Source organism: Galendromus occidentalis, unplaced genomic scaffold, assembly GCF_000255335.2.
Source record: "Galendromus occidentalis unplaced genomic scaffold, Mocc_1.1 scf7180000077191, whole genome shotgun sequence".
Taxonomy (NCBI): Eukaryota; Metazoa; Arthropoda; class Arachnida; order Mesostigmata; family Phytoseiidae; genus Galendromus; species Galendromus occidentalis.
In genome coordinates, this window is record NW_003805179.1 from 890,825 (window position 1) to 913,008 (window position 22,184).

At 50.7% G+C, this 22,184-nt stretch overlaps 2 protein-coding genes and 1 pseudogene across 2 annotated transcripts; 2 read left to right on the forward strand and 1 right to left on the reverse strand.

The window, feature by feature from the left end:
- The first annotated feature begins 393 nt into the window (after positions 1–393).
- On the forward strand, positions 394–4,573 carry LOC114827968 (uncharacterized; annotated as a pseudogene).
- Positions 4,574–13,260: 8,687 nt separating this feature from the next.
- LOC108864021 (uncharacterized protein K02A2.6-like) lies at positions 13,261–14,010 on the reverse strand. The gene has a single exon (XM_018638877.1). It carries the CDS (start codon positions 14,008–14,010, stop codon positions 13,261–13,263), a length of 750 nt encoding a protein of 249 aa, XP_018494393.1.
- A 4,545-nt stretch (positions 14,011–18,555) lies between these two features.
- On the forward strand, positions 18,556–19,590 carry LOC100906695 (uncharacterized). Its single transcript, XM_003741723.1, has one exon. It carries the CDS (start codon positions 18,556–18,558, stop codon positions 19,588–19,590), a length of 1,035 nt encoding a protein of 344 aa, XP_003741771.1.
- Positions 19,591–22,184: the final 2,594 nt, after the last annotated feature.

The following is a 22,184-nucleotide window of genomic DNA, read 5'->3' on the forward strand; positions in this document are numbered from 1 at the left end:
GATCCGTTGTCGTTATTGAATTCGTCGACGCTTCTTCCTTTTTTTCCTTTTCAATATCCGTTGTTCGATCCGTTGTCGTCATTGAAGTAGTCGACTAGCCTTATGCTGCTGTGATCAAGGTCTTTCTCAATGGCACGCCGTAAGACACCTGACAGGGAAGATTACGATCCGACGACTGAGAGGAAGCGTCAGAAGGTGGCATGCGCGAGAACCCGCCTAGGAAGAGAAACAGTCGAGCACAGGCAGGTACGTCTTACCGCAGATGGTATTTCGCATGCTGCGAAGAGAGCATGTGAAAATTCCGTTACAAGAGCAGAGCGCCTTGCCTCCGATGCGGCTGCCCATAGCGCTCGACGGTCCGCTCAGAGGGGAGCTTCACGAAGAACGGCGGAAATGCTTTCGACTCGCCTTGCATTGCATTGCAGGGAAGTCGAACCTCATCATCTCGGTGCATTGCAACACGTTTGCGAACACTGCGGTGCCAAACATTTTCTCTCGGAGAAAAAAGCGCAACACCCCAACATATATCTAGATTGTTGTAATTTAGCGCGGATATCCACGACAAACTTCGAAAACTTTCCGAGCCGCCTCCGAGACCTCCTAAAACAGGGGTCCTGTGATGATGCCGAATTCCTTAGGGTGCAGCGAAACTTCCACAATCACATTCGTAATTTCAACTCCTCTCTTGCCATGGCTTCAATGGGTGCGCAAATCGCCAGTCCACAGGGCGGGGGACCGTATTGTTTTCGTATTCACGGACAGGTTTATCACAGTGTTGGACCCTTGCATCCTCCAGAAGACGGAGTGAGACAATTCGGCCAAATTTACATCCTTGACACGGCTGAAGCGACCGCGCAACGATTGAGCTTACCTCAAAACGCTCAATGCGACCAAGGCTTACTCGAAGAGTTGGGACACTTGATATCGCATATCAATCCGTACGCCAATTCTTACAAAATGATGGCTGAACTCGAGAAAGCTGAGCTCACGGCCGCGAAACGAGAGAATCGTTCACCCTTAAGGTTGACGATGGTTTTCGACGATTTCCGCCCAAATGGACTCGAAGGGAGACTGTACGATTTGCCGACGGCGAATGAGGTAGCTGTCATATACGTTGGTGAAGATGGTGACGTTCCAGCGACCCGTTCTATACGTATCCACGACAGAGGAGGTCATTTGATCAATATATCGCACCTGGACAAACGGTGCGACCCTCTGACATATCCTCTATTTTTTCCCACCGGACAAGACGGCTGGGCGCCCACCTTGCAAGACGATCGGGGGAAACGAATTACCCAGAAACAGTTTTACTCGCATCTGATGGCTATACGGGACGCATTCAATCCCGTCCTGCATGCCGGTAAACTGTTTCAGCAGTTCGCAGTCGATTCTTTCGTGAAAATTGAGCAAAATCGACTCAATTACTACAGACAGAATCAAGCCCAGTTGCGAGCAGAGTCTTATAACGTTCTACAAGACTTCCTGGAACACAACGAAGCCTCTCAGGCACCGGTGGGCAGGCGCATCATTCTGCCGTCTACTTTCATTGGATCCCACGTCATATGCAGCAAAATTACCAAGATGCGATGGCTATAGTCTCACGATAGGGTAAACCCGACATTTTCATGACCGTCACTTGCAATCCGAAGTGGAGAGAAATTCAATAGAATCTGTATCCTGGCCAATCGGCACAGGATCGTCCAGATTTGATTACTAAAGTTTTCCAGCTGAAGCTCAACGAAATTTTCCATGACATACTGAAGAAGAAAGTTTTCGGGGAGGTCGCCGCTCATATAATGGTCATAGAATTTCAAAAGCGAGGTTTACCTCATTGTCATGCCTTGCTCATATTGAGCGCTCAGGATAAGCCACACAACGCTGAAATCGTCGATCAACTATGTTGTGGAGAAATCCCGGACCCCGTCAAAGAACCACGTCTCCACGAATTTGTGAAGACTCTGATGATTCATAGAAACTGCGGTGCTCTCGACGCGAAAGCTCCATGCATGAGAGACGGTCGATGCTCGAGAAACTTCCCGAAAGACATACGCTCTCAAACATCAGTGGCCAACGACGGCTATCCGCACTTGCGCCGAAGGAATCAATTCAAGGCAACTGTAGGCAACTCCACGTATGGCGACGAGTGGGTAGTCCCGTACAATCCGTATTTTTCGCTCAAGTACGGCTGTCACATAAACGTTGAGATCTGCGGCATGATCTCATCGGTCAAGTATCTCTATAAATACGTTTACAAAGGATCTGATCGAGCACTCATCCAGATCAAATCAAATGAGGAGGAAAACGACGAAATCAAGAGGCACCTGAACGCGAGATACGTCTGTGCCCCAGAAGCTTTGCACAGAATCTTCGGATATGCACTTCAGGAGAAATCGCATACGATAGTGAGGCTTGCCGTCCATTTGCCAAACCAACAAAACATCTACTTTCACGATGGCGACGAGCACTCAGCGCTGAACAGCGCTGCTGTGAGTTTCACAACATTGACGGCGTTCTTTCGACTAAATGCAACATGGGATGATCAAGCTTCAGACTCTCTGAACCTCACCGATCTGTATTATCATCAATTGCCCGAGTTCTTCATTTTCAAGCCGAAAATCGGTTGGTCCAGAAGAAAACGATCGAGCGGCGGTATCACCGGTCGAATGTATACAGTCTCGCCCCGTGATAGGAACGATATGCTCTCCGACTACTTCTCTTGAATACACGATCCCCTAAATCTTTTGATGATCTGAAAACCATCGACGGCATCCTACACCGAACATTCATGGATGCTGCCAAAGCAGCGGGGCTCTTCAATGATGATACGTACTTCAAAAAAAGTCTGGAAGAAGCGTGCTCCTTTCAAACCCCCAAAGTTCTGAGAACATTCTTCGTATGTCTCATAGCTTTTTAAGGAGTTTTCGATGTTCAGGCTCTGTGGGATGATTTTCGCGACCATTTAGCCGAAGATTATGCGCATCGTGGTTTCTCGTACGAGATTTCATCCGCCTTGGCCTACAATGACATCAGTGAAAACCTAGCATCTCTCGGCGTGACGTTCGACATTTTCGTGCCACGGCCGCAGTGCGATCTCCCCGATATGGCTTCGGTCGAGCCTGATTATACTCGGCACTACCATGAGGGAGCATCCATGTATGCAAGTCTGAACCAAGGTCAGAGAAGGGCAATCGACAGGATCCTCGACGCACTGAGGGAATCGAAAGGAGGCTATTTTTTCATAGATGGCCCCGGCGGATCGGGCAAAACATATTTGTACAACACACTGTACAACATTGCTGTTGGAGAGGGACGCAAAGTACAGTGCGTCGCCTGGACCGGAATCGCCGCGAATCTATTGCCTGGAGGCAGAACCGCAAACTCTCTGTTTAAATTAAATATCCACGATAATAACCGCACGTCAGCGATGAGTTGCCAACAGAAAGAAGCCAAGTATCTTTCTCAGCTAGATTTAATAATTTGGGACGAAATCTCCATGGTACCGAAAGTAGCTCTAGAAGCCGTCGATACCCTTCTGAAAGATGTCTCACAGAAAAACTCGCTTTTCGGTGGCTTGATGATCGTTGTGGGAGGGGATTTCCGTCAGACTTCACCAATCGTTGAGCGTGGTTCTGCCCTCGACACCATTGATTCCTGCGTTCTACGCTCACAATTGTGGCCCTTTTTCCAAACACTTTGCTTAGAGGAGAATGTCCGTTCAAGGGGCAGTGAGCCGTCATGGCACAACTTCCTCCTTCAAGTCGGGAACGGGACTTGCAACAATTCGCAAGGCCATGTGACGATTCCTCCAGAACTCATATGTCACGCCGACATCATTGATGAGATACATGGACCTACTATCGAGCCTGACAACACTGCTGATTTGGCAAGCAAAGCGATTTTGGCTCCAACAAACGTCAGCGTGTTCCATCTGAACAGAGCTATACTCGATCGTCTCATCGTCAGAAATGCGAGTGAAGCGCGCGTTTATAAAAGTATCGACGAAGTGGTGGAAAATGATGGAGAAGAAGGTACATCCTTCCCCACAGAGTATCTTAATTCTCTCACACCCCCCGGCATGCCCCCTCACGAGCTAACTCTCAAGAAAGGAGCAATCGTGATGCTCCAGCGCAATCTAGATGTCACTAACGGTCTGTGCAACGGCACGAGGCTCAGCATCGAGTGTCTGGGTCAATTCACACTCGGATGCAAATTCATCACAGGAGTTAGGCTCGGACAATTCACGATCATACCTCGGATCGATAACTATTATGACTCAAGACTTCCCTTCCGCTTGAAACGGAGACAGTTCCCTCTGCGATTAGCTTTCGCAATCACAATAAACAAAAGTCAGGGTCAAACTTTTTCTAGACTCGGGTTGTCTTTAGAGAAGGACATCTTTAGCCATGGCCAGCTGTATGTTGCCCTGTCGAGAGTCCGCCGACCCGAGCACATTAGAATTAAAGCGCGCGGCAATGAGTTGCGAAACATTGTACTCTCCGAAGTCGTTCACGACTACACCAATATTTCACCATTCTCGCCGGGGGTCAACTCCTTCGCCAAGCATGGCGATTGAGGCGAAGGGCGAAGCGTGAAACACCTATACAATTCTGCTGACACAGTCAAACAAGAAGGGAATCTTCCCACAAATATCATCGAAGCAGCTGCTATATCCTTCACATGAGTTACTGCGGCGAGAAACTCGATACCAACTCGACCCTCCGAACCCGTTAGGACTAGCCGCCGCGCCAAGAAAGCCTAGCGGAGCCGTTGGGGTTAGGAGTTGAAAGTTTCCGCCGCCGCACCGGCCGTTAGCATTCAGTTTTCTTTTCTCTAGAAGCGAGCATTCGCACATTGCTCCAGGCTTGAGGCAATCGTTTTCTTGAAACACCAAGCAAGGCAAACCGATTACTTTGGACAAAGGCACGAGTCTTCCTTCGATCAATTGAGGTACCTGTGGTAATCGCGTTTCGACGTCAGATTTACTATCATAATCATCATATCCATATATAAGTGGTTCAATCAATTTTTTAGAATGCAATCACAATTCCCAATCAACTACTACGGGCCGTATCCGCGCCCGAGTCCACCGTTGACGACACCGACGACACCCCTATCAGATCGAAGGAACGTAATGGCACCGAAAATCATGAGACGCCGCACTTATTCTACCAGCGACGGTAAAGACGTCCCCCGCGTGATACTGCATTTATGGTCTCAGGGAAGGAAGCTCAAAGACGCGGATTTACGTTCCGTGCTGGACCATCACCCTATGATCGTAAGCATAGTGTCCATACCGGTAAAAATGGTCACCGCGGCCCTACCGACTGTAACCGGCCCGGTTCTGAAGATCAGCTTAACCCCACCCGGATTTCTGACGCGACACCCAAGGACGCTAACGATCTGCTCAATCGTACCCCCGCTCGCCAACCCTCAAGACTATCTCAATCCAGACATGGACGCGTACATGAAAGCCCTCATAGGCAATTGCGGCGCATGTTCATTCTGCCTGAATCCAAGGAACGTGACGACGCTCGCTACGGTTTATGCGCTCTCAACAGAGATCTTGGAGCTAGAGGAACTAAGTTTCATGGCTGAATTCATGGACTCGCAAGAATCAGAATGAGTTTCTCATCAAAAGTTACCGACACGCACGGCCACTAATTTTCAGATCTGAATAAATAGTCTTCCTTACATAAACAACGGAATCATTTTTAGCAAAGAATCACCAATGATTCCGGCGCAACACCGCCGCGATTGCTCTCCTCCATGCCGATGAGTTTCTCCACCCCAATCCCGAAAATTTCCAAGGCATTGGGGGACTTTCCGCAATCAATCAATAAACATACGATTCACATATAAATCCGGCGTTATCTTTCTTCACTTTTATCTACACTTTCCATGACAGCAGAGAGTGCTGACATGCCTCCGTTAACTGAATGGTTTCTTATGAATCACCTGCCCACACCCACTGTGTTTCGAAACATGAACAATGAAATCAGATTTGATTGCAGCGCGACAGAGCGCCGCAATTCCTGATGGTGGATTTGCCGCTGCCTCCAACCTACGAATTCTCCCCCGGGCCATGAGCTCAGGATTCCCGTTTGAGTCCACAATAAGGAGCGCGGCCGAAGGCCGCGCTCCCCAGGCTGGTTATACATAATGCGATAGATTGCCCGGCATCGGTACAGACGCAGGCGGAAATTCTCATGGCTTTGAAAGTTGGAGGAGCGCCCGAACGCAACCCCTGTCTGCGATTGAGCATCGCCTTTAGTTTCACTCCAGACTCGAGCATGTAGGATTTCGACGACTTACAGACATCCATAAGCGAGAGCCGTGAAATTGCTGACGCTTATTCTCTGCCGCGGCTCGCTAGGCTAGCTGCAGCCGGAGAGACATTTCTCAATTCCACATGATTGCTATCCGGATCCAATCTCATGGTACGATAAACTGTCGATTCAGAGGAGAGAGTGCGAATTTCGAAATTAGGCCAGAACCCCTGATTACTTGCGATTGGAATCCGACTCTGCGACCCTGCGTTCCGATTCGAGGGGAGTTCTTCGGCGTCTCTCCTCTCACAGGGATGGGTCGCCCAATGGAATTCGGAGAGGAGGCGATGCGACGCGGTTTCTGAGAGTACTTAAACACTGCGGTCATGGTTGATATTCACTAAGGGCAATCAATTCAATGAGGATAGCAGAAGAGGACATCCGCTTCCTAAGATTCACTTAGCGATTCTCACCGGAACGACCTCGTACCTAAGTCAACCATGTCGTCCATCATGGGAAGCTCTCAGGAAGGATGTACCGTCGAAACGATGGAATACATCTCGTACCCCCATGTGCAACGGAAGGAGGAGTGGTGTGCCATTTCCGGCATCGAGAGGTTCGAGGACGAAGAAGAAGAAGATTCCCTGCAGTCCTCGACCTCATTCTCCGCCGGGGATTCCGAGTCGAGTGCTGAGTTGACCTCGCACACAGCAAAGAACGGAAGGATCCGTCCGGCGCCAAAGATGTCCCAGATGAAGAAGCATCTACGCAAGGTCTCCCGACGAGTCCCCAGGATGAAGTTCTTCCAGCGTATTATCTCCAGACTCACCTCGAGGAGGTGATGAACTTGCTCAGCGATCTACTTGCACTCACGATCGGGCCTTCGACAGAGAAGCTTTAATGCCACATTGTTATTTCGGATCGTCAATGGTCCTTGTTAGAGAGAGGAACATCGAAATAAAACTCTGTCTCTTCCGAACAACCGCCACCGAAAGCTTTTCTTAGTTACATCTAACATTCGGAGGTGGGAAGACCATGTCCGTATGCATCCATGGAATCTGCGAACTCGCCGGACGGCGCGCCACCGCGCCGAATACAGCCCACTCGCGAATGCAAGAATCGTGTTTTTTCACCCCGGGGATGGAAACCAAGCTGAAGGGGGGAAATGTAGGGAAGCTGCTGAACTGTAAGATTTGCTTCTATCGACTCCAATAAAAGAGTATGAACTGTCGATTCATTGGAGAGAGTGCGAATTTCGAAATTAGGCCAGAACCCCTGATTACTTGCGATTGGAATTCGACTCTGCGACCCTGCATTCCGATTCGAGGTGAGTTCTTCGGCGTCTCTCCTCACAGGGATGGGTCGCCTAATGGAATTCGGAGAGGGGGCGATGCGACGTGGTTTCTGAGAGTACATAAACACTGCGGTCATGGTTGATATTCACCAAGTGCAATCAATTCACTGAGGACAGCAGAAGAGGACGTCCGCTTCCTACCATTCACTTATTAGCGATTTTCACCGGAACGACCTCGTACCTATATCAACCATGTCGTCCATCATGGGAAGCTCTCAGGAAGGATCTACCGTCGAAACGATGGAATACATCTCGTACCCCAATGTGCCACGGAAGGAGGAGTGGTGTGCCATTTCCGGCATCGAGAGGTTCGAGGACGACGATGAAGAAGATTCCCTGCAGTCCTCAACCTCATTCTCCACCGGGAATACCGAATCGAGTGCTGAGTTGACCTCGCACACAGCAAAGAACGGAAGGATCCGTCCGGCGCCAAAGGTGTCCCAGATGAAGAAGAATCTGCGCAGGGTCTCCCGACGAGTCCCCAGGATGAAGTTCTTCCAGCGTGTTATCTCCAGACTCACCTCGAGGTGAACTTGCTCGAAGCTTTGACGGCACATCGTTATTTCGGATCGTCAATGATCCTTGATTGTCAATCTCCTAGACAGAAGAAAATCGAAATAAAATTCCATCTCTTCCGCACGACCGCCACCGGAAGCTTTCCTTAATTACATCTAACATTCGTAGGTGGGAAGACCATGTCCGTGGGCATTCATGAAATCGCGACGCGATCGCGCTTCGTGTCTGAGGCGACGATGCCCGAAGAATCTCCTTCATCGATCCCCTTCTACCCTTCCAGGGTACAGCTATCGGTACCAGAAGGCACTCGGAAACCGGGGAGATGACGCGATGCGACTTCCGTAGGTCTGCCGTCTAGCGCGGACTGCGAACAAAGAGTGGTCCATCGAACACCCTGCTAGTTCTGACAACGAGAATCCCCTGGTTTCGATTTCCTCCCTCGCCTCGGCGTTCTGATCGTTCCTCGAGACGCGAGCGCGCATTCGCCGATTAACAGTAGAACCGTGGTTCGATGAGTCTCCTGCTGATACTTGTGTATGTAAGAACTGGAGGTGAACATTAAGACGAGCCTTTGATTCGGGAATTGTTTGGGGACTCCTCGACTCGGTCCCCGACTCGAAACCTTTGCAAAATGTTGCTTAGAATAAACGTTACGATGCTGTGGTCCCACCGTGGATGAAATTCCCTCCTCGCAGGTGATGGTGTGGGGTTTCTTATCGCGACCCTCTCATTCAGAACGATCATTGGCTAATACCAGTATTCTTAGGAGGCGCTTCCCAGGATCTGTTTCCCATCTGCAGCGGAAGAGGCAGCCCCAAATCTTGAGAAAATACATCCGTCCCCACGCTTCCACACGGATTGATTCGGTGAAGAAGATTCTCAACTCCCGGACGAGGAGTTGTTCAGGCTAGTTTCCGAACTTGAAGTCCTCTCCTGATCTGTGGGCTGAGATCGAAGAAAGATCGAGGCTCGCCGTGGGAAGAATGAGCCTCTGGACCCGGCCCTCCAGCATTGCCCGGTTTCTCTGAGGATCTGTTAACATCGTTCCGAGATCACACAAGATCGGTGAGCTGAAGAGATGGAACCCCTTCGAGATAGTATAGAGCTGTGAATTGGTCGCTATGGTGTCTCGTGGAGAGCCCTCACAGCTCTGGTACATGAGGCGAAGAGTTTTCGGATCAGCGGAGGCCGGCGGGACAACCACGAGAATAGCAACGTGAATGGAGCTGCAATATTGAACATGCGATTGGAGAGCAAGCTTGATCGCATGGAAATGAATCAACTCGAAAGAAGCTGATAAGTTTCAGATGGATGATTATATTTCTTATCGAGTTGTCAGAGAAAAGAAAGCCTATGCAGGGAAGATATCTCAATGCAGCCGATTCTTCAACCGCGGACGCCAGAAGTCCATTTGCGCGGCGTAGTCTCTGGGGCAAACGGGAACGCTGATCGTGGCAGCGTAATCGAATGGAATTCTTCTTTGGTCAGGTTGTAGGTGACCCCGTTCTTCTTGGTAGCTATCGGTCTTTGTCCGGGGCGGGGCTCGCCGATTGCTTTCGGGCTGCTGGTCCTCTTCTCGCTGTCGAGGTCCGGTTGGAGTCGTGCGACGTGCTTCTCGCGATCAGCTTCATCTTTGATTTCTCCCAACGTTTTCGGGGCCTGTATTCTGATCCTCGGCACCCAGCAATTCTTCTCGAGCTCACAGACGTCTTCCATCATGAAGATTATCCTCTGCGGCAGATGTTTCGCATGGGATTTACGCGCTTTTTTATTCAACGAGATCAGGTTCCTGAGCCTGTGGAGTAGCATGCTGAATTCTGTGGGGAGAAATCATGATCTTTAGAAGGGTGACGGCGGAAACTGCGGAGAGAATCCCGGATATGCCGGGGAACGAGGCATAATGGGAGACAAGTCGGAGAAAACTTACTCTTTTCCGTTTTGGCGGCTTCTCGACCTCCTCCTTTGCCCTCCGAGGAAACCTTTTTGCCAACCGTCGTGAAAAGCTTGCACGCACAAACGACGGAAGCCTCGTCATCGGACGTTTTCAGCAGCTTCAGGAAGCACTCATGCATGATGGCGTAGCTGAGAACGCCTAGATTGTAGAGCTGCCCAATGAACGTCATGAGACCGAGAGAGCGTCTCTTCGACTTCTGATCAGCCTCGTCGAAGAGCTCCTGGAGGTCCTTCCGCTCCAGTTTCGATTTGCAGGCCGCAAGTTGAGCTTTGCGGTCCCTCTTGAGCTCGTTTTCCCGCTCTTTGCTCGCAGCGGTATCCTTCTCGAACTCCGCCTGACATTTCTGCAGCAGGAGTTGTCGGAAGTTGACTCGCTTCTTCGGATCTCCTTCACTCGCCACAGAAAACTCCCTGAGAAGGGTGTTGCACAGCTGCGCGTAGGTGGGCGCGAAATGAGTTTCGTCCAGCGCCTTGTCCAAGACGAGACTGGTGATGTGCGAGAGTTGTTCTTGAGATTTTATCTCTAACGCCTTCACCTGAGTCAAGAGAGCCTCAAATTTCTCTGGTGTCAGCTTGTTGAGGATGCTCCTGAATTTCCTGAAGAGCAGCTCGTCGACACTTTCGGTCGCAGCTCTCCTCGGTTTCCAAGCTTGCGCAGAAACTTTAAGCTTAATATCTTCGTCCTTGCGAAGACTGACCGCCATCTTCGGTCCGACCTCCTTGAGCTGATCCGGGACTGCTGCTCTTACCCAATCCATCTGAGCAGTCTTCTTGGGTAGGCGGCGCGCCGCTCCGATCCGTCTCTCCTCCTGGAGCCTTCCGAGCTCGACACCGGACGATCCTCGACGCGCAAGCGACGGCTCAGTCGAAGTACCTCGCTTTTCCAAGACTCCGACCAGAATCCCTGGTCCCTGCGGAGCTCGGGGCCTCTCCTGGTGCTCAGCCACCGATGAGCGGCGTAGAGGCGCTTCGGAAGCGACAGGCGAGCCCCGGAGGAGAACGTCCTGCAGAACTTCGGGGTTGATGATGGGCCGGCCGAAAGACACTTTGCCAGGTCGTATGCCTGACGGAGAGTTGAACCTACCAGTGGCCTTGTTGGACTGGACGAACATTTTCTAAGCTTTCGGTTGGAGTAAGCGTTTGAGAGTACGATGAGATACGCGCAGGCTATCCTCCGAAGAATCGAGAGCGAATGGTGCAGTCGAATAAAGAACCCTGGTTTTATCGGAGAGCGGAGCGCGGCGCCATCTGGAATGAAGCTCGGAAATGATGCGGGTCCTAGTGAGGAATTCGATGTAGAGTCACACCCCCGCTGCTCTTTGATCGGGGTCGAACTTCGGCGAAAAGGATCACTGATTGCTATATCAACCCCAAGACTCATCTTGCGGTGCACGCGGTGCACTTGCAGAGCTACAGTGTATCGACCCCCGCTCCGGAAAGTCCACAGATTGGAGCGATCCGAAAGAAGAATATCGTACTGCAGGGGTGTGTCTCAGGATATCTCCGACAAGACCGGCTAACTGCGGGATTCCAGCAGCACCGATGGGACAATCTTATTGCCGCAGCCCGAACGGCAATTTCTTAAGATATCTCTATGATAAGCGACTGAAGTCGCAGAACATCATCGCGGCGGCCAATACGGTAAACAATCAGTCTGTACGCTCGAGTCATCCATTTTGCGAAGTTCTTCCACATTTGGGAGCAGTGTTGATTGAGCGGTTGAATAAGAGATGCTGTTCCCGGCGGAATGGATTTAATGTCGATATCCTTGCCTTCCAGTGTGAACAAGCTTGCGTCTCCCTGACCGCCCCAGGAATCCAGATAAAGTACGCGACGATCCGTATTTGTACGGTACAAAACTTCCCTCAAGACTCCTCGACACCAAGTCCCCATCAATCCCTTGTCTAACTTCCCTGACTTATTTCCCATACTTTACTTCGTCACCTCACCCGCTACGATCAGGCCAGACTGGCCCCTCGGCTCTTGCAGGTTTACGAGTAATCGACCGACCAAATGACCGTTCATGTTCGAAATCGGCTGTATTGGGTAGCTGTGAGTCAAAGCATTCATGCTTTGAACTGCAACGAGAGTTTTATTTTGCCAGTGGAAGACAAAATTCGATCCGAATGCACCACATGTTTGAAACCCGAATGATCCGAGTTGAATATCTGCGGCGGATCGTACATAACACGAACTGTGTCAACATAGTGATTAGTTGATTAGGGATTCCGCGCGCAGAAGCAGCCGTGAAGTGTGTAGACAAACAGTAGAACTCGAAATTTCTCGTAATATGGCGTCGTGGCGCCATATTCGAATCGGCGCTTCTTCGAGGGGTACAATTTTTTTTCACATAGATATTTCGATATTTTTCAATAGATCTCGAGGGAAGTTCGTATGCTTCGATAATTCTCACCTTTCTTATTTTCCCATAGGCTCAATTGTTCAGGGCCGATTTTGAGTAGGTCCGTAAAGACCTCCAGACTGCCCATTCCCCATACGTACGCAGATAGCATTCTAGGGTTGTACTACACTCCGGTAGGGGATTCTTTTGCCATAGGTCTCGACTCAATCGGCACTGATCATGTTCGGTATCTAAATCCCAGAAGACGCCCTCTTGAGATGCTAATCCGATTCCGGTCCAAAATTTTTGGTGGACCTCGATTACATTCGAGTCTTCGTCCCGGACCACAGCTTGCCTCGTTCAGGCGCTAAAGGTTCAAGGTGTCTCTCACACGATAGATTTCACAAACAACCTCTCGAAAAGCAGGAACTCCTGTCCGCCACCGTCGTTCTGTAAAGAAAACCCCGAGGAGCACAGAGTCGGGTATTGCTCCTCACATTTCTTTCGAGCTCTTTCCTGTCAGTGAAACAGGTTCTATGAGCAGGAGCATCTTCATGAGGATCCATTCTGGCCACCCTGCCCATCTGTTTCCCCGAGGGGAGGACATAACTCCAGCCTAGCTTCCAGGTTCTGTACATGTCCTTGACGGCACGCTCTGGTTGCACGCGAAGCGGCTGAGGAGATTTCGCTCGAGAGCCCGACGGGCCATGAGCGGGAACCGGCGGTTCCTCGACTTGAGTAGGTAGTGCTGACTGAGCGGCAGCGACTTGAGCTGAGGCTGGCACGCACTTGGCACCGACTGCGTCACGAGATGCGGAGGGCTCATCCGACTAAGTTTTCTCGTAAGCGAATGACGGTAGAGGATATTCGTCGTCAGACTCAGCTTGTGGCAAAGCGAAAACCCTCCTATTCCAGAACTGATCGATATGCCGACGAAGAATTTCGCCTTCAACTTCTACGTTAGCCATGGCCGCGCCCACGCGTTCGACAAATATTCCAGGCACTCGGCGTCTATTGTTGAGCCCAACCAGCACCTCTTCCCCTGCGACAAAAGAACTGGTGCCGTGATGTATATCGTAATTTTCTTTGAACTTCTCAGCAGCAGCAGGAATGAAAGCGAGCTCTGACCTCAAGGTTGCGAACTGCAGTCTGAGTTGTCTTCCGGAGAAAACCTCGGTCGGAGTTTTCCAATCCAGTGCCTGATTCGGAGTGTCATCATAAGCTGCGACGGCTGCATCCAGAGATCGTTGATCCGGTGACTCCATTGCTCTCTTGAGAGTGTCCACCGTTTTCTCAGCCTGGCCATTACTCTGGGGACAGTAATGCGACGACCGAAGATGCACAATCGCGAATTCTGCGCAGAACTCGGCGAATTCCGAGGATGTGAATTGTGGATCATTGTCAGTCACTATTGTTTCCGGAACTCCCAGAAGTCGGGAAACGATCTTCAGATGCTCCACCAAGACAGAGGCGGTGCAGGGTTGGAGGAAAGCGGCGTCTACCAATTTCGAGCAGGAGTCCACCAAGACCAAGAGAGACTTTCCTTTGACGGGCTCGGCGAAATCCAGGTGAAGTCGCATCCAAGGTTTGCCGGGATCTGGCCAAGGTGACAGAGGAATCTTGATCGGGCTCGCGACTGTTTGAGCACGGGGTGCGACAAAACGGCGCGGCCAAAACGGCGCGGCCAAAACGGCGCGACCAAAACGGCGCGGCCAAAACGGCGCAGCCCGAAACGGCGCGACCCAAAACGGCGGTGATGATTTCAATCAAAGTCTTTATTCACTCGTAATGAGTAGTTTCTTCCTATCTAAGTAAGTAATTACATTTTCTCTGTTCATTTGGTCTCTCGGTTTGGAGATCATTCAGAGATATCACATTGGGGCATTCTCGAGCGTGGTATTTGGGACAGAGTTTGGAACATCTTCTGCATGTACAATCGTCGGATGGTTCGTGGAATCCTTGAGTTTTACAGAGTAAATGATGAAAGCCGTGTACAGCGAATCTAGTGACAATGTGTCGGTTCGTCCTTCCCGGTTTTTTCCAGGAGTCCATTGTCATTGCTTCCGTTGAATAGAAGCTCACGTCAACTTCATCGAATTTTCCTCCCATGTGCGTTGGTGGGTCTTGTACGCTTCAGTTTCTTCTAGGTTGTGTCGCTTCTTAACGTCCTCCGTGAGGGTCGACGCACCCGTCAACAGGTGGGCCAGGCGATTCCTCGTCGTGTGGTGAAGCCGGAGGGTTCGCTTGATGAATGTGGCCTTCGTTTTGTCAAGAGCTGTCATGTCGTTGGTCGTGAGGAATGGCCAGATTAGTTCGATTCCGAACTCGGCTACTGGTGCGATCTTGATGTCGAACAGGCGGAGTGCCGTGTTGACCGATAGCAAGTGAGGGGATTCTATAGATCGCATGGCCAGGGTCGCTCGGTTGCATCGGCCTCCCACGTGCCCCGTGAACGAGGATCCGCAGTGATGAATCGTGACCCCGAGGTATTTGAAGCTATTCACGAATTTAAGTCTGTTGCCTCCTATCGTTAGAACATCCTTCACTGATATTCCTCCTCCTTTTCGACATTTCATTGCCTCCGTCTTTTCTGTGTTGACCGCTAGTCCAAGCGTCTTCGACATTGTGTTCAGTCTGCATAGAGCTTCTTGGACGAGTAGGCGTTCCGGACTGTATATGACTACGTCGTCCGCGTACAACAGGATTTTGATCCGGCTGTTCCCTCGATGAACTTCGGCGGGGAGGTCTTTCAGAAGAACTGAAAACAACAATGGGCTCAATGCGTCCCCTTGTGCGAGGCCAGTAGTTTGTTCAAAGGAGGGGTGTTCCACGATTCCATCCTCGAGAGCTATGGAGTTGGCTTGGAGGATCGATGTCAGTAAGGCGAGAATCTTGTTCGGAACTCCCGCCTTTGTCAACAGCTCCATAACAAGGTCTCTTGGAGCGGAGTCGAAAGCCGTGCGGTAGTCTACGAAGACAGCGTACATGAACTGACCCTGTTTCTCGAGCCTCTCTTGAATGTCTTCCAGGAGAATCTTGCAGGCGGTGCTCGTCGATTTGTCGCTTCTGAAGCCGTGTTGCTCCTTCGGGATGATCCCGAGTGCCTCGAGGTAGTCGCTAAGTCGGGTGGTTAGGATTCTTGTCAGGAGCTTGTATCCCGTGTTCTTCTTTGCAATTCCTCTCCAGGACTCTGGTTTCGAAGCATCTCCTTTCCCTTTCGGAATCACTGTAAGTAGCGTGTCGCGCCACTTTTTGGGTATCGATCCTGTTTTCAGACATTCGTTGAACAGGGCCCAGTGGTGATGATTTCGAATTCAGTAAACTCACGCTGCAGAACTTCAATATTTTCATCATGCTTCTCCAACATCGTGACCCTTCTTATATGAACCTAAGAGGTGTCATCCTGAGAGTTGAGAGCGGTCGACGAAGAGCCGGACATAACGCTGGAAGAAGTCCGTACTGTCATGAGAAGGTTCGAGACTCGCCAGGTGGATATCCGGGTGGACAACGACAATCAGAACTCGGGGAGAGATGATCTTGTAGTGATCAGTGCGAAAGCTGGACCAGGCAAGAAACGCTCGAGCTCGAAGGCTAGACGTCCAGAAGACCCACGTCTCTGCCCGGGCTGCGGAGGGGGCCTTTCCCGCCGAGATTGCAAGTTCCGAGACGCCAAGTGTAATACTTGTAAGAAAGTCGGGCATCTCGCGAAAGTTTGCCGGTCGCTCCAGAACAACGGTGTTCAAGTCAATAGGATGTTGAGTAAGTCCAAGCTCATCGAGGGCCGCGAGTCCGTCACGTTAGCGTAAACGGCAGAACAGTGACTTTCCGTGCCGACACTGAGCAGACATCTCTACGGTGAATCAGGACACTTGGAGGAGCCCCGGATCCCCTAAACTGGCTGCTGACGACTCGTCATGCACACACGTTGACGGGGGTGACATTAGCAGGGAAGGTTTCTTCAAAGCGCAGTTCAAGTTCAGGGGCAAGTTCGGCGGCAGACCCAAGGGGGACCAATAATCCCACGACAGCGAATAGAACCCAGCGTACATGAACACCCATCCGGACCGGATAACATCAACATCACTCAACGGACAAGAGATTGAAAGAGTCAGACACTTCACGTATCTGGGTGTCACACTCTCCGAAAGGGGAATGAGCCTTGCTCGTCGTGTCATTGAGAGAACCCGTAAGGCTAGAGCTGCCTTCGCATCCATCCCGAAGCCGCGAAGTCTATCGATGGTAACTGCACTGTAATTGTTCTATATGGAAATTGCTCCGACAGCCTCCAAGAGGATCCAGATCATATGGAGTCACCTTAGCGAATCTCAGCTGGAGGCAGACGACGAACTGAAGGCGTCTTTCCTCAAATCCGCGCTGGGTGTACATCGATCCGCTAAGAACCGACTTGTATATACTGACAAACACTCCGCTATTCACCGAAGACCTACGCAAAACCTTTGGACTGCCGAAATGTCAAACATCGATAAAATGTCCAACATCGATCCGAAATTCTTCTTAACACCGGCCCTTCAAAACGATAAATTGAAACTATGCCATATCCAAGACAGACACTTGTACAGGAGAGGTGCCATCCATGGCTTTCACTTCGAAATATGTAAAAGATCATCCAAGCACCTTATAAGCGACTTGTGCCAATGCAAACTCTGATGAAAACTGCGATACGTATCATTTTCACCAATGTAAGTATAAAACCAGACACCAAGAACTTGGTAAATGAACGTTGTTCATTATCAGTTCAGGGGCAAGTCTGTGGAGGAGCCGCTCCTCGTCCGCGAGAGCGGGAGAGCCAACCTCCGTTGTGGTCTTCTTCTCGAGGACCTCGACGTGGTCTCCTGGAAGCTGGATTCGAAGGCAGCCCGAATCAACGCGATTCACACAGCTTCGCTAACGTCGCAATTCCCGAATCTCTTCAAGGTTGAGCTGGGCAGATGCACGAAATTAGAGGTTCACCTGCAGTTGAACAAAGACGCCGTTCCGGTTCATCTCCGGCCGCGGCCTGTCGCGTTCGCATTGCAGGAATCTATCGACAAGAGACTCGATAGACTCGTCGAGAACGGCACTCTGATTCCTGTCGATTCTTCTGATTGGGCCACTCCTATCGTAGTCGTGAAAAAGCCAAACGGAGCAGTTAGAGTTTGCGGAGACTACTCAACAAGGCTAAATGGTGCTCTGGTAGAAATCGAACATCCGCTTCCTACAACTGTGTGTGGACGAGCCGAGTCAGCAGTTGACGACGATCACGACACATCGAGGACTCTTCAGGGACACCAGACTTGTTTTCGGTCTCAAAACAGCGCCAGCGATTTTCCAGAAAACGATTGATCAACCACTTGCCGGTCTTGAGGGCGCTCTCCATTATTTGTATGATATCCTGATCATGGCGACGGACAATAAGCTTCACGAGCAACGTCCCCTGAAGGTGCTGCGACGGTTGGGAGAATGGGGGTTCCGTCTTCGGATGGAGAAATGCTTCATCAACGTCCCTAAGGTGAAATATCTCGGTATGGTTGTCTCCGACAAGGGAATTGAAGCCGATCCAGCCAGGGTTGCCGTGATCAGGAACCTGAAGAGGCCCCCGAATCAGAAAAGTTTGCGCGCTTCTAGGTCTTATGAACTTTTACGGCAATTTCGTGAAAAACCTGCATCTTTTCAAGACACCCTTAGAGGCTCTGCTGGTGGAGGACGCCACGTTCAAGTGGACTTCGCAGCATGACGCTGCACTCACGGGCGTCAAATAGGTGTTATGCGGTCCGTACCACCCGCTCATTATGATCCGAAACAAAAGCTCGTGGTTGCCGCGGATGCTAGCCAGACCGGTATCGGGGGCGTACTACAGTAAAAGCTCGATACTACGAACACGAAGGAACCGACGGAACCGGTTCGCTGTACCGAGTTTTCGCTGTAACGAATGCCGCTCAACACTATCCCTATGGCGAGCTGGCTAGAGCATGAGAAATTCCTTGCTCGTTGTACCGAGAAATTCGTTGTTATGGGGGTCGTTATAACGAGCTTTTACTGTACTACAACGCTACGAAGACGGAAACGAGCGCGCGCTATTCCACATCTCAAAGTCTCTCACCGAAGCGCAACACAACTACAGCCAGATGGAGAAAGAAGCATTTGCGCTGATTACAGCTGAGGAGCGATTCGAAAAATTCGTGTGGGGGCGGCATTTCGTCCTGCAAACAGATCATCGACCGCTCCTGGCTCTTTCCCGGACGTCCAACACTAACGGCTTACAGGAACGCACCGCGGCAAGGCTCAAGCGTTGGGCTCTCCGCTTGGTCGGCTTCGATTTCGAGATCGATTACGTCAAGACGGAGGATTTCGGACACGCCGACGGGCTCTCGCGGTTGATTTCTGAGACCCGAGACGCGAACGATGACCCTGACCTCGACGAGGTCGTCGCTAACCTGGAACTGTCTGTAGAGGCTGAGCTTGAGACGTGTCTCAACGCGCTCAGCACGGATCAATTACGTCGTCGGCTCGTCAAGGAGACCGAGCTCGATCCGATTCTGAGCGAAGTCATCCGAAGACTCACTCTGGGCTGGAAGGACGCCGATGAGAAGGATCCGCAACTTCGTCCGCTCTACAAGGCCGCCGACTCGCTGTGCTTAACGAAGAACGTTCTGCTTCTGAACGTCGTGGTCAGCTTTTCGAAATACGTGGATGCACAGTGGTTGCCCTCTCTGACTGCCGCAACGCTCATCTCGTATTTGAGACAGTTGTTCCGTCATTTCAGTCCTCCGAACACAATCGTCTCAGACATTGGGGCACAATTCACTTCCCAGGAATTCGCCCAGTTCTGCTCCGAACTGAACATCGTCCACCTGCGCTGCGCGCCCAGAATGCCCATTTCGAACGGGCTTGCGGAGAGCATGATTCGTACGCTCAAATCTGCTCTCGACGGAGCCCAGAGGTCGCTTGACAGCGCAATCATGGCATACAACTACGCGCCAAAGGCGACCATCAACAACAATACCCCGGCGAAAAAATTCTTCGGCCGGGATGTCAAGTGTCCGTTCGACATCTACAAGCCGACAGAGGATTCGTCGCCACGGACGCCATATCAGCACTCACTCAAACGCCAATACGACACCTGTTGTCTCGCACCCCTCCGACTACCATATGGATATTGAAGACACTGTGAAATCCTGAAATGGCACGGTAGGGCGGACGGTGGACTGGATGATTCGTGGACCCCGGAGTAGACCTCCGTGCGAGTCCGATCACCACGAGTAACTACCTCTGTTCCATGATGGCGACCCATCACCGAACTCTCGACGACGAAGTTATGCGCCGCGCGTAACTGTAGGTTTCCGTCCTCCGTACACCGTCCCGTGATACATTTATTGAACCTCCTTATGGAAGATTATATCAGTTTCATGCAGAATATGATATGTTTTATGCTGACCTCCGAAGAGCTCAACGACCATGTATGACGTCCGAGCGCAAACCGGCAGGGTTCGCGACAGTCCCCGCCGAAATCGGTGCCCGAGGATAAGTGTGTTATTGCGGAACGACAATCGACTCGATCGGATAAAGAAGCCTGATGGGCCGCGCCAGCATTTGACCTCGAGCGGTCTTTACAACGCACGAACGGCTACGGTCTGAGTCCACCCCCTCAGGAAAGGCAACCACTTTACAAAGAGGCCAAAAGGCCCTGTTTACCGGTTTGTCTTTCAGAAGGCATATATCGCCAATCTTTAGCGGTCGTGCCTCAATCGGGAGCCTGTTGTGCGCCGAACGCAAATAGGATAGGTATTCCTCATAAAATCGTTTCCAAAAATAATTCAAAACCCGTTGCTGATAAAGCCATCGCTTTGAGAAGACGACTTTACCAGAATCGCTCTTGTCCATTGGTTTCGAAGGTGCGTTTGGAATATGTGAGTCACCCCGATACCCGAACAGAAGATCACTGGGGCTCAGCGCCGAAACCTCATTTGGATCCGAGACCGCACTCGTAAGAGGTCGGCGATTGACGATTGCCTCAATGCCTGCAAGTATCACTTCCAGATCACGGAACAAGGGGACGCAAGAACCAAGAACCTTCCGTAGAGGTCTTTTAATCGTTTGCACCTGTCGTTCATAGAAGCCACCCATCCAAGGAGCAAGAGGAGTAATAAACTCCCAAGATATCATCGAATTAGCAAGCCAACGCTTAACCTCCGGGTTAGTGACGTGGTCGTATACGGTTTTAAGCTCCCGACTCGCTCCCTTGAAGGAAAGGCCGTTATCGGAGATTATAGTGTTAACAGCGGGGTACCGACTCAAGAATTTCTGCAACGCTCGCAGAACCTCAAAGGTGGACATATCTAGAGTCAACTCGATATGAACAGCTCTCGTAACGGCACAGGTGAACAATAAGATATAGCTTTTACTTTTTTCGCCCGATTCTTTTCGGTACCAAATCGGCCCGGCGAAGTCACAACCGGAGTAATAGAACGGCGGTGATCTTTCGATTCTGAAACGCGGGAGAACCGCCGTAGGCAGCGAAGCTGGCTGTGCATGAAAATTTTACACAAAGGGCACGACGCCAGAATTTGCCTGGTAAGGTGGCGAGCTTTTAGAATGAGGAAGTTCTGACGCAGATGATGCAGAACGGTGGCGACGCCACCAGTATGAAAACAAGTTTTCGCATGGATGTCCATAATGATAAGTTTCGAGAAATTACAGTCAGCCGGGAGGATGATAGGTTTTCTCTGATCGTCTGACAAGTCCGACGACTTTACCAAGCGAGAAACACATCGAATTATACCATCTCCATCCATCTCCGGGTTTAGTTGGAAGAGTGAGCTTGTTTTCCTGACATCTCTGCAAGCAGAATTGAATTCCTCGGGAAAGTACGTTTTCTGAATTAAACGGATAAGGCTCGCTCTTGCCACGAGTAATTCATCAGCACTCAATTCCTCTGGTCGACCAACGTTTACAGGCCCGATCCCTGAAAGATTGCTGAGTTTCTTTCCTGCCAGATTAGCTGTCTGTTTCGCTCGTTTAGCTTCGGAAATCAACCTCAAGATGTAGGCCCAGAACCTGACCGCCTTGTGCCAAGACGAGAATGAATGCTCGAAGAAAATTGCGTTCCGACCGCATTTCACGACAGCCGCCATACAGATCGACTGCAGTGCTTCTGGAGAAGTCTCATCCGACATTCCTGGCAATTCAGATTCTAGCCGGACAACGGTGGATTTAAGCCATGCAGGACCTTGAAACCACGTAGACGCGATACTCTCATCCGAGAGGTCTTTGCAACGAGAGACAATATCCGCCGGGTTTTCTTCCGACCTAATATATTGCCACTCCGCGCCCTCGGAAAGTTTCTGTATCAGGCGTATCCGGTTGGCCACAAACGGTCTCCAGCGGGCTGGATCGGATCTCAACCAATTGAGTAAACTTGAATTATCGCTCCAATAATGAGCTGAGCCGATGGGAGCGTCCCATAAAGCTAATAATTTGCTTCCGACGCGTGCAGCTAGCAGACCTCCCAAAAGCTCATATCTGTGAATAGACCAAGGCTTGAGCGGACAGACTTTCGCTTTGGCGTAGACGAAGGATATCTTCGGACTACCATCTGAACGCAATTGGCGAAGGTAAACCACACAACCGTAGGAAGAAAGGCTCGCGTCGCAGAAGATATGCAGCTGAGTTTCACTAGGGACCATTACGGGCATGAAGTGTCTATTTATCTCCACATGGCTGACTCTGGCCAGAGCGGATCTAACATCATCGTAGC